This window comes from Prunus avium, chromosome 6 (genome assembly GCF_965620075.1).
Source record: "Prunus avium chromosome 6, drPruAviu1.hap1.1, whole genome shotgun sequence".
NCBI classification, from domain to species: domain Eukaryota; kingdom Viridiplantae; phylum Streptophyta; class Magnoliopsida; order Rosales; family Rosaceae; genus Prunus; species Prunus avium.
In genome coordinates, this window is record NC_142289.1 from 979613 (window position 1) to 990501 (window position 10889).

Consider the following 10889-nt stretch of genomic DNA (forward strand, 5'->3'; position numbering starts at 1 on the left):
AATAAACTTTAGAAATACATACAAAGCCTATTTACAACATAACAAAGAGACATTTAACTTCTTATAAATTACAAAGCCGCCATCGATTTCTTAAAACAAGCCCAATCCCAAAACCTTGTAAAAAAACTCAAAACACTCAATAAAGCATCAAAGTAATTTAATAATTAAAATTAAATTCAATAAACCAGCTGTAATTTTTTGAGTTTTTTTTGGGTTTGTTTATAGAAATTAAATGGTGTAGAGTTTATCCATATCATTAGTGCTAAGAATGGATATATGACTAAATATCTCATGATTTTATCTTATCCCATTACAAATAATAGTTCAGCATTTGCACCCAACACCAGATAGAAAATCAATGAATCTTCACCCTTACATGAAGCAATGAAACTCAGGGCTTCCGAGCTAAAAGTTCACAAGTGATTATATCATCCATGGATGCTGAAGACCTCCCGGCACCTAAGACGGGAACAAGGTTGAAGATGGGTTCCTTGCCAGTCTTGATTATCCGACCCATTGCAGCGAGTTCATCGAATGCATTGGTGAACATGAGTGAGAGTGCATTTGCAGGCACTTGAAGACTTGTTGGAAAGTAGAACCTCAAATACTGTGCAAGGAAAGACACACAATGAGAATAATAGTCATGAAAACATAAAAAACATAAAAAACAGAAAACAAAGGAGTACCCAGACAAGAAACAAACCATTGTGTCATCCCAAGAGAAACCGCTCTCCGTGATAATTTTATCAAGAAGATATATGCAAAATCTTGATACTCTATCCATCTGCCACTCTGTGAGAGAATTTTGACTATCCCCTTTGTTCTTGTCACCAACTAGATGGTCATGACAGATGGTCGCAGCAGGTTCACTACTCACAGACAAAATGACTGTACATAATTTTCCAGGAACAACACATTTCTGAAAACAAGAATCATGCCACTCTGCATGCTGAAAACCCCAGTAACCAGGAGTGCTTGAGCAAGATTGCTCTTTCACATCCCCAGTTGGTTCTTCAATATCGTCTGCAACAAACAGAATGGGCTTAACTTCCATAAGGGCCCTGCAATGCCAGAAAGAGAAGGAACCTGATTATAAATTTCATCCATATTTCAGGTCGCCAGGTAGGTACAGCAGAATTACTAAAGCAATTTATCATTAGCATTTTGTAAGAATTGACAGGTGCAATTTAAGGCATTTTCTTTGTTTTTTAATAGGAGAAGTTAAGGGATTTAATTGGTAAAACTTAAATATACAGATATGTGCAAGAATTGTTGAAAGAAGGATCCCACAATCATGATGAAATAAAATCAAACCAAATGAGGAGCAAGGAGCATATAGATTTTCTTCCGAGTGCATAATATGAAGAAGAAAGGCCCAACATGGAGACAGAACAATACCCTTTTGGCAGATCAGGGACTAGGACATATAGAAAAATGGGATCAAATGCTTCAGAATTGGTTCCTTTATCCAAATTGAAGACCCTTGTTTGTTTAAGGAACGCATCCTGCTTGTCCTGGATTTTAAATCTCTCTGTTGATGGAATTTTCGTTGAACAGTAAATGACAAAGGCAATAGCTGAGGTAGATATTGAACAGTTAAAGCATTTAGCCACTGCTTCACTGTTTTCAAGTGCTTTTTCCAGCTCATCAATGGCGCCTCCTTGGCATAATGTCATTGTGGGAGGGTTGAGTCCCAACTGTCCAGCCATGTGAAGTATCTCCTTATGCAAAGTTGCCTGGAAGCAAACAAATTGATTGAAATTAAAAAATCAACCACATTTTAAAAATTAATGGAGTTTTGTATCACGAAAATATGCTAAACTATTGTTTTCATTTTAAAAAAAAGTATAAGGAAAGGTGCTCAAATGGGAAACACTGAGCAAGGCAAGTCTCACATCCAAGCCAATACGGAATCTTGTTTTCATTGACTGAAACTTATTGATGACATATGTTTTTACCTGGCTATATGGTCCAATACAACTGGGTGCCCAACAAGATATACTTTGTACATGTAGAACTCTTTTGGTATGGTCATTTGCCACAAAAACTTCCATGTAAGCACTACCTAAACCCACTTGCAACAAAGGCAGTTCAATTGTACTGCGGGATGGAACTCCAAAAGGACACTTTTCCTGAGTTATATATCTCACATATGTATCATTTGCTGTCGCAAACTCATTCATATCAGCAATATAAAGATGAATATACAAAACATTTTCCCAACCAAAACCATTTTCTACAAGTATTGATTCAATTTTCTTTAAAACAGCCTCCAGATCTTCTTGCAAACCTGTATATTAAAAACACTAGTAAATTGTAGTCATACTATCTGAAGGGCAATAGACTGGCAGGGAATACAACTGCAGAAGTATATTTCATTTACTGTTTACCTGTGGAAGTTGTACATGAATCTTGCAGCCGGGAACAAATAGAAAACGTATCACCCTTTTGTGTTCTTGAAATGTGAAGTTTATGTTCAGCAAGTTCAACCAAATTGTTAACTGGGGCATCATCCTGGCATGCAGCATCACATTCTTGGGGATGGTCTCCTTGCACTTCACATAGAAAACCCTTCTTCTCATGATACATCTCGTGGGTTTTGTCACTGCTTCCCAAAGAACAGGATTGTGCCTTATTTTCCAAATGAAAAGCCAAGGGATGAAGCACCCCAACTGGAGCTATGGAATCTGATGAGTGCAGTCTAACTTGAAACTCATCCAGCACGATTCGAGCATTCTGTAAATTTCAAAATTTTGTAGAAGGCAATGATATAAAAATTACAATCCCCAAAACTTTGTAAAATGCAACAAGTGACCTAAATTTGAACTTCCAAAATGTGATGAGAATACAGTACACAAGAAAAGTAGGGATAATACCTTCCAGTAATTAGCAGACATTATTGACTGGAAAGAACTAAAATTTCAAGCAAAGGATAAAGCTAAGTTATACATTTCAGATTCTGCACACTCCAGCGTATGCACACAATGGGTATGTTTGAGCACCTGTTATGTACAACTGAATCTATTCTTGTAATTTTAAGGAATGGTATGAACTTACAACAAAGAGAGGGCAATCCAGTGTCAATGTTTCATATTCCCCTCCTTCACCACATACATTAATCCCATACAACCTACCAAGGAATAGAAGATTAGCAAATACAATGAAGGATGGTAATATCGATATACTGGATAAATTTCTGGTTTGGGGTGAGTTGATGGTTATGTGGGATCTCCATAGTGGCATGAAAATATACAATATACAACATCACCCACTGCCCCCAACCCGAACTGGAAGAAAATAAAGCATGGCATACTCTTTCAACTTATGCAGATAGGGCTGCAAGGATGCCATTTCTTTGCCCAAGTGCTTTGAGGGATCCAACCCCATGGCAGCAACCTATGACATTCAAACAGTATTAGGCTCCAACCCCAAAAACATCAAAATAAACATGCAAGTCATTTGAACTAAAAAAAAAAATGTTAAACAATAAACTTTACCTTCACTGTAATCGCCACAATCCCATTAGTTATCTGGTTGGCAGAAAAAGTTTGTGAGTTAAAATAATATTATCTTAATGGACAGCATTCATGCTGCTAATAAACAAATTACCATTTCTTGAAGAAGCAATGACTGATCTTGTTTCCACAGGTATGCTAGAGAAACAAGCCCTAACCTAGAACAGACACTTTCCACCCGCAGCCTTTGATAGTCTGATGCAATAGCACCGGAAGATACGCCTGTGACAGAAGGGATCTGTCTTTTCACTTCATTTAACAAAAAAAACATATCTTCAACTTCATCCCCAAGAGTCATTCTATAGCTAAGCTTCTGATGCCTACATAATCCACAGAAGCCATGGGAGAATAAAAACATGCTTGACACAATTAAGCAATCAAGGGGGTATAAGAATTCTTACAGGAAGGAACTTTGTCAACAATAATAACAGAGATTTCAACTTCTCAATCTAAGATAATTTGTTTTACCAAATTTCCTTCTTAAAAGTCTTGCCTTGTGGATCCTTGGATTCGCCTTCTGAACAGCGGAACTCCCATGCATTCTGCATAGCTGACAACTATCTGGTGTCCAACCTACGGAAAGTAATGAATAGCTCAAGAATCACATTGCCAGCTTTCCTTAACTTTAAAGTTTAAACTAGACAAATGCATCTTCACAACTTAGCTCTTCATATTAAAAGAAAAAATATTTGAAGGAAAGAGAGACTTACAGTTTGATACATGTAGCTATCAAGCTCGTCCACCGAATCATCAGCAGGCATCAAATTTGCCACTGCAACAATCTGAGTAATAACAAGCATAGATGAGTCTTCAAACTCCGAAAGATGGCATTTTTTTTTTTTTTTCATTTTCTGCAAACATATGAAGACAGAAAGAAGAGATAGAGAGTGCAACTTATTATATTCTTTGTTTCTTTCTGACAAAAAGAAAATTAAAGTTGGAACAAATAGTTAAGCACAGTTCAGCAAGAGGTTCTGGGTAGGTAACTAAGCAATAAAAATTGCATTTTTATAACAGAAAAATAGATACAAGGCGAAAACAACATGAAAGAAAAGGAAGAGTTTAATCTTTCTTTCATGTTCCTGCGTTTTTAAGGGAACCAAAACCGGAAGTGGTGAAACCTGGTGGCCATATTGGATACACTTCATCATGGCATAACAGCTGTCTTTGCCGCCGCTTACTAAAGCCACCACCTTCATATCTCTGCCTGCTGCGCTATCAACACCGGCGGCTGCACCAAGTTTACGGTTTCAGCTTCTCTGTGTGTTTGGGGAAGGCCGGGGTTTTGCGTCTGTGTGATTGGGCGTTTAGCTGCACAAACCTCCCTCGGTTGAGTGAACTGATTTGGAGATAAACCAAACCTCTTTGTTTTTTGTTTAAATTTTACATAAAAGTTTGTTTTTTAAACATTTTATTTCTCAAGTTTAATTATATTGAATTTTATTATAATAAAGGATCTTTGTGAATTTCATCCCAAAATTTTTGGATTTTGTATTGGAAGTAGAAACCTTAATTTTACATCACCAGTAAGTACGATGCATATGCTAATTAATTTGCTAAATGGCTGGAACTCAATTTCCTATACATGAAGGTTACTGGTAGAAGATGATAGTTTACCAATTGTCTTTGTCTTGTTTAAATTTGCTAAATGGCTGGAACTCAATTTCCTATACATGAAGGTTACTCGTAGAAGATGATAGTTTACCAATTGTCTTTGTCTTGTTTGCTTACTTCAGAAAAGTAGCTTTTGACTTCCTGGTTATTAAAACAGTGATGCTTTGGGCAATGAAATTGACACGAAAGTGCAGTTACTAAAGTCATGAGCTTCTGCAGTTTCCATTGAATTTTCCATCTGCCTGTATTCAAATTCAACAAAATATTCCAACTGAATTTTCCATCTGCCTGTAGTCACGGGTTCCCTAGCTTTTTGTTTGGGTACCGAAAAATGGTGTATGATAGAATGGAGGAGAGGTAAAGTGGCATCCACTCAGAACATCAAGTCAATGCTTACTAACATAGAAAATATCGAAAAATGAAACCAAGAATATCAATTGATAATAACCAAAATCCAACTCAAAATTTCTTAACAAAGAAAGTCTGACACCACCTAATAAATTTTACAAATGAATGTATTTTTGAACAACCAACCACTATAACAAAAATAAATAAGAAACTTAAATAAGTGATATCTTACAACTTGAGGTAACAATTGAACCAAATAGAGAGCGAGAGAGAGAAGAAAGAGGGGGCTGCTGAATGTTACGGATGTTATTATCTTTCAACTGGACGTGGTTAATCATCTCTGAGCAGGCAGCTATTCCGCATGCTACGATACGGGGCAATGGGGCTAGCACTCTGACCCATCATTTGTTTAATTCATGCACACGCAGACCATTTTTTTTTTTGTTTTACTGGTGGCACAAGGTACCCTGACACCGCCAAGTTCAGAATTTTCCGTCAATAAAGTGTAGGTGTCTCAACTGCCACAGTTTGTTCAATATACTGATTCTATGAGTCGTCAGTTCTGTCTGATTGCCTGTTTAAGAAGAATCTGAAATTTCCTAGTCTATTCCTGCAAAGAAATACAAATGCAAAGGTGAAATTTCCATAGGTAATGGAGACGAGAAAAGAAATTATGCAGAACAATAAATTCATCATTTGATGCCTTGGTACTTGTGATCCATACAAACAAAGTTATGATGTTTGATCTGAGAGAGTCTACGGACTTGGATTGGTGTTTCAGCTAGTATCTCAAAAATCAAATGCAACACAAATGAAAGTATCCATGATTGCATGTGAAGTCAAACAACAAATCTTTGTGATGATTGCTTATAAGTTGTTTAGGATCTGCACCTATGGTAATCGTCATCTGCTTCAACTATATAATTTTCGGTCTAAGAAACTGAGGCTAACAAGATGCTTCCCATCAGCCCATCACACAAATTCACCACAATTATTTTAGGGAACTCATACTCGTTTTAGAACTCTAAGAATCTTTACCCAGGTAGGATATTATGCCCTATTCCACACCTAGCTTGCACCATCAAAGGAAAGGGTAAAAATAAATAAAGCTTTTCCAAATTTACTATCTTACCCGAGTTGAACTCAAAAGGGAGCCTCAAGCGATTCGTCCCAAACTTCAGCACTTCCATTGGAGGCATCTTCAACATCTTCTTCCATAGAAAGTCTGATATATTCTCTATGCGCAAACCGGTCCCACTCTGTCAAGGTTGGATTCTCGCGTTCCTGTACACGTCCAATACCAGCAAGGCAGTCACCAACAATAGTAATGCAGTCCACTAATCTAACATTTTTATCTGGACTCTTCCAATTTCAAATCATGAAAGGATTATTTGTTTTCTGTACCTGACGAATGAGAAACGGATCACGAGTTTCAAAGGCCATGAACTTGTTAAGGTTGAAAAGGATATTGAAGACACTTCCTGAAAGCTTACAGCTTTTCAGGTCACGGAGTGTGATATAGCTCTCATTCTGCAAGAACAAAACTTCATGTCAACCACAGTAAAACCATATCTAACTAATGGTGCATTTGGAGAAACATGCATAAAAGATTCCTAGAATTCCATTCTTTTATACAACTTTCTTGAAGCAATAAACCTAAAAGGAGGAGAGGGAAGGAGGGGGGGTTACTTAAATATAGTAAGAATTGGAAGGCGGAATAATGTGTATAAATTGGTTAGTCTTGGTTTTGATTGCTCATGTACAAGTGATCTTTAACTCTTTAATAATGTATTTCGATAAGGACTAGGTGTCCTCAGCCTAGTACATCCAGGTTTTGTTAATAAACTTCAGTTTATTCTCCAAAAAAATAAGAAGAAGAAGAAGAATATAACAATAAAAAGGAACAGTCAGAAAAAGGCACAAATAGGAAAAGGCAAACCTCTGGTCCAATCATGTCAATTATCTGGCATAATATATCCTCAAAGAGAACAGGTTCTTGGGCCATGCATTCCATTCTATGCAATTGCTCCTCATAAAAGAATTGCAGTTCATTCCGTGTCAGAACTCCATTTCCATCCAAATCTACGCACTTGAACCTAACAAGAACAATGTAGTGTCACAGCTACTAGGCAGCTGATAGAATAATTAACTGAATAGTCACTCTAGCAAACTGAGAGCACACATTCAATTACAATTAATTAGCAGCTAAACGTAAGAGGTAAAGATATACCAGAACTCAAGGCTAGGCTCAGACGATTTATCCTCCTCTGACAGAATGAAGTACACAAAATCTTGATATCCCATCTTTCCCTCAACCTTGCTAGTAAACTTTCTTGCAACCTGGAACCAAAAAAACTCATTTAATACATAATCAAGACTGCGTGTTTTTGTATTCCTGTTAGAGAGAGAGAGAGAGAGAGAGAGAGAGAGAGAGAGAGAGGACCAAGATTTAAGTTTTTATTGAAAGAAAAGTTTTTCTTGTAGTCGGTCTGACACAAAATCTTCATGACACAAACCTGAGAAAATATTCTGTCAACAATCCGGTAGGTAAGTGCATGGTTACCATATCTTATCAGGTTCTCTTTGTCGATAAGGAAATCATGGTCCGTATCCAGCTCCCAAAACTTGCAGTATATAACATAAAAATGCTCATAAGAGAAGTACCTGTAACAGATAATATAAGAAATCAAGGGGTTAGATGAAGACCAAAAAGTTTTGATATCAGATATTGTACATAAAGATGCAGCGAGGAACACACTCTAGCACACTATTCCAGATTGTGTGAAAGAAACGAGACATGGTGATTCCTCATTTTACTGCTCACACTTTCAAACACAAATAAGTCCCTATCCGGAATCCTTACCTCAAAACCTTATTGATGTCCTCTTCTTCGTCCGCATGTTGCATTGCATCAATCAAGTTTCCACGTTTCAGCTCCCTGAGGGTGAGATGACCGTTCCCAGATCTATTTATGTAGTAAAATATTCTGTATATTACAGTTTCAGCTGGCCCATTGCAATATTATCTCACGTTAAGGTTTGCATCATGCTAAAGTTATTGCATCAATCATAACCAGAGAAAAAAAAATGGAATACCAAAACAGTATAAGGAAAAGGCTGATTATAGGTGGAGAACAAACCGTATCTTTCTTGAAACTCAGGTGTGCTCTGTAAGAACTCCAACCCTGGATGAGTTGCCAAAAGTTCTCGAAGGACAGGTTTAAAGTCATCCTGATATCAAACAGGGGTAGGATTTAGGATAGTAGGTAATGCATAAATTGCATTTATCATGATTCATATTTGTAGAGATATAAGGTTGTACACAGATCTGTAATAAAATATAAAAGGAGAAGAAGAATATAAAACAAAACAAAAACCTGAGTAAGGTACTTGAGATCTGGTTGCTTTAAGATTGAATATATTTGAGTAGCTATATCCATCGTCAACATGTTTCCATTGACCCAATAATCAGTAAATGTATCCCTACAAACAAATTAATTGAAAAAGTAAGAGCATGGACATAAGATAAGACGCAGTAGGGCAGACATGGACTGGGGTGGGGGTTGGGGTAGGGAGCACACTTAGGAAACTACATTCTTTCACAAGCAATAACAGAAAGTATACCTTGTTACAAATCCAGTGCTATTAACATCAATCTTTCGGAAAAGAGACGTGGAGAAGTATGAAGGCAGCTTGCAAACTTCCTTAGCAACTGATTTAAATTCTGATATACCAGAGAGAAAATTACAGCTCGTTCCAGTAATACCACATAAACTCATATCTTATGTATATCTCACCTTGCATCTGCAGTCCATCTGCATTTCCAGAGAAAAACTGATTGATTCTAAATAAACATTGCTGTTTTAGTTCATTTGGAGGTGGGCGACCATTTAGAAAGTAAAACTGCAAGTGGTACAAAAATCCAAGTTTAAAAAAATTACTAACCTTCTCCTAAAAAAAATCGTTACACCTAGTTAAGTTCAAATGAAGAAAGTGCATAAGAAATTATATAGCAAAATAGTAGCACCAGATTGCCAGAAAATATCAGGATTTGTCAAACCTGAGGTATCAATTCTTTAACTGGCTCACTAACTACTTTCAGGGGAGAACCTAAATTAGAAGGGCCAGCCCTCTGTTTCATAATGCGAGGGGAGCCAGATGAACTTCTTGGTGACAGTGGTGGTGCACTGCCCGCTGGAAACATGGAAGGCAAAGCATTGCCTGCAGTGGCATGCGGACTAGAAGAGTTTCCATGGACAGTTAAGGGTCCACCTGCCTTTGCTTCAGCGAGCAATTGTGTCACCTGCAGTCATAAAGGCAGGAAACATGAAATAATTAGCATGCACCACAAAAGCAAGAAACAATGTATAGGATATACAGCATACGTTTCCTAATTAAAAATGCTTAAAGAAGTGCTTTAAGGCATTCGTAATTACAAACACTGCGCTTACTTTTTACGAATTTAATCCCTTTTTACATGACTGAAATGTGCCCTATTATGCTTCTTCAGTCACAATGACATCGTTTCTGAACAAATTCAATATCATGGGCAGGAAAATGACTATATACAAGAATAAATTCCGCACCATTATTTCTAGCTCACATTATTTTCACACGTTAGCACAAATCCATGCAAATTTGATGTGTTCAAAACATACACATACAATTACATAAATTATTATTTCAATATTTCAATAGAAAAAACCAAGCTTATCAAATTCAATAAACAAAAAATGCAGCCAGAAATTCTTTGAAACCCAATAAGATGCAAAACCAATACAATGCAAAAAAACAAACAATTTCAAATTTTGAAGACTAAAGGGGTTTTTAAGTACCAGACGAGTAGTTTCGGGAAGCGAAAGCCACTGCTCGAAGAGCGACTCGACGTAGCTTGGATTCGATTTGAGGGCCAAAGGGGACACCTCCGTAAGTTGCAACAACTCGGCGTCAAACGACGCCGCATCCACCGCGATTTCCATACTCATCGATACACATATACAGATCACAGAACCCTAGATTCAGAATTCAAAGCCCAAGAGCTTTATAAAAAATAAAAAAATTGTTTCAATGCCTTTTTATGTGATTGGAAAAAGGTAAGATTTGAAGTGGAAGAAACACCAGATCCTTGAGGAATTGAAGTGATTAGCGAGAGAGCGAGAACGGGAGAAAGGGAGGGTAAATGAGAGAAATTTTCTTCGGCGATTGATGCACTTTTAGCTCTCAGAGAAAGAGAGAGAGAGAGAGAGAGATTTGTAAAATAGCAATAGCAGCTCAAATTCTAACAAAAAAGAAAATGCGAAAAGGCTCGGAGAAGAAATATGTATACGTGTCCCTATGGTTTAGGCTTAACGTGAAATCACCTACAACCAGTCTCATAAGTTTTCCTTTGCAGCTTATTTTGACAACAAATGGA

At 37.1% G+C, this 10889-nt stretch overlaps 2 protein-coding genes across 3 annotated transcripts; both read right to left on the reverse strand.

Moving 5' to 3' along the window:
* Positions 1 to 256: 256 nt before the first annotated feature.
* LOC110754347 (endoribonuclease) lies at positions 257 to 5092 on the reverse strand. Of its 2 annotated transcripts, none has more exons than XM_021955405.2 (12): positions 4637 to 5092; positions 4226 to 4297; positions 4009 to 4088; positions 3610 to 3835; positions 3498 to 3530; positions 3314 to 3396; positions 3058 to 3130; positions 2391 to 2736; positions 1959 to 2290; positions 1399 to 1736; positions 704 to 1061; positions 257 to 607 (listed from the first exon to the last, which is right to left on the reverse strand). In XM_021955405.2, the coding sequence occupies exons 1-12, from the start codon at positions 4712 to 4714 to the stop codon at positions 392 to 394; spliced, it is 2235 nt and encodes a 744-aa protein (XP_021811097.1). In that variant the 5' UTR covers positions 4715 to 5092; the 3' UTR covers positions 257 to 391. The 2 variants fall into 2 exon arrangements, with proteins under 2 accessions (XP_021811097.1, XP_021811098.1); XM_021955406.2 differs by having other exon boundaries at positions 3984 to 4088; positions 4637 to 4705.
* A 448-nt stretch (positions 5093 to 5540) lies between these two features.
* On the reverse strand, positions 5541 to 10764 carry LOC110754280 (serine/threonine protein phosphatase 2A regulatory subunit B''beta). Its single transcript, XM_021955330.2, has 13 exons — positions 10312 to 10764; positions 9537 to 9779; positions 9274 to 9379; positions 9101 to 9200; positions 8854 to 8959; positions 8617 to 8707; positions 8341 to 8482; positions 7994 to 8141; positions 7708 to 7817; positions 7417 to 7573; positions 6882 to 7007; positions 6610 to 6761; positions 5541 to 6087 (listed from the first exon to the last, which is right to left on the reverse strand). The coding sequence occupies exons 1-12, from the start codon at positions 10459 to 10461 to the stop codon at positions 6621 to 6623; spliced, it is 1620 nt and encodes a 539-aa protein (XP_021811022.1). The 5' UTR covers positions 10462 to 10764; the 3' UTR covers positions 5541 to 6087; positions 6610 to 6620.
* Between the last annotated feature and the right edge of the window lie 125 nt (positions 10765 to 10889).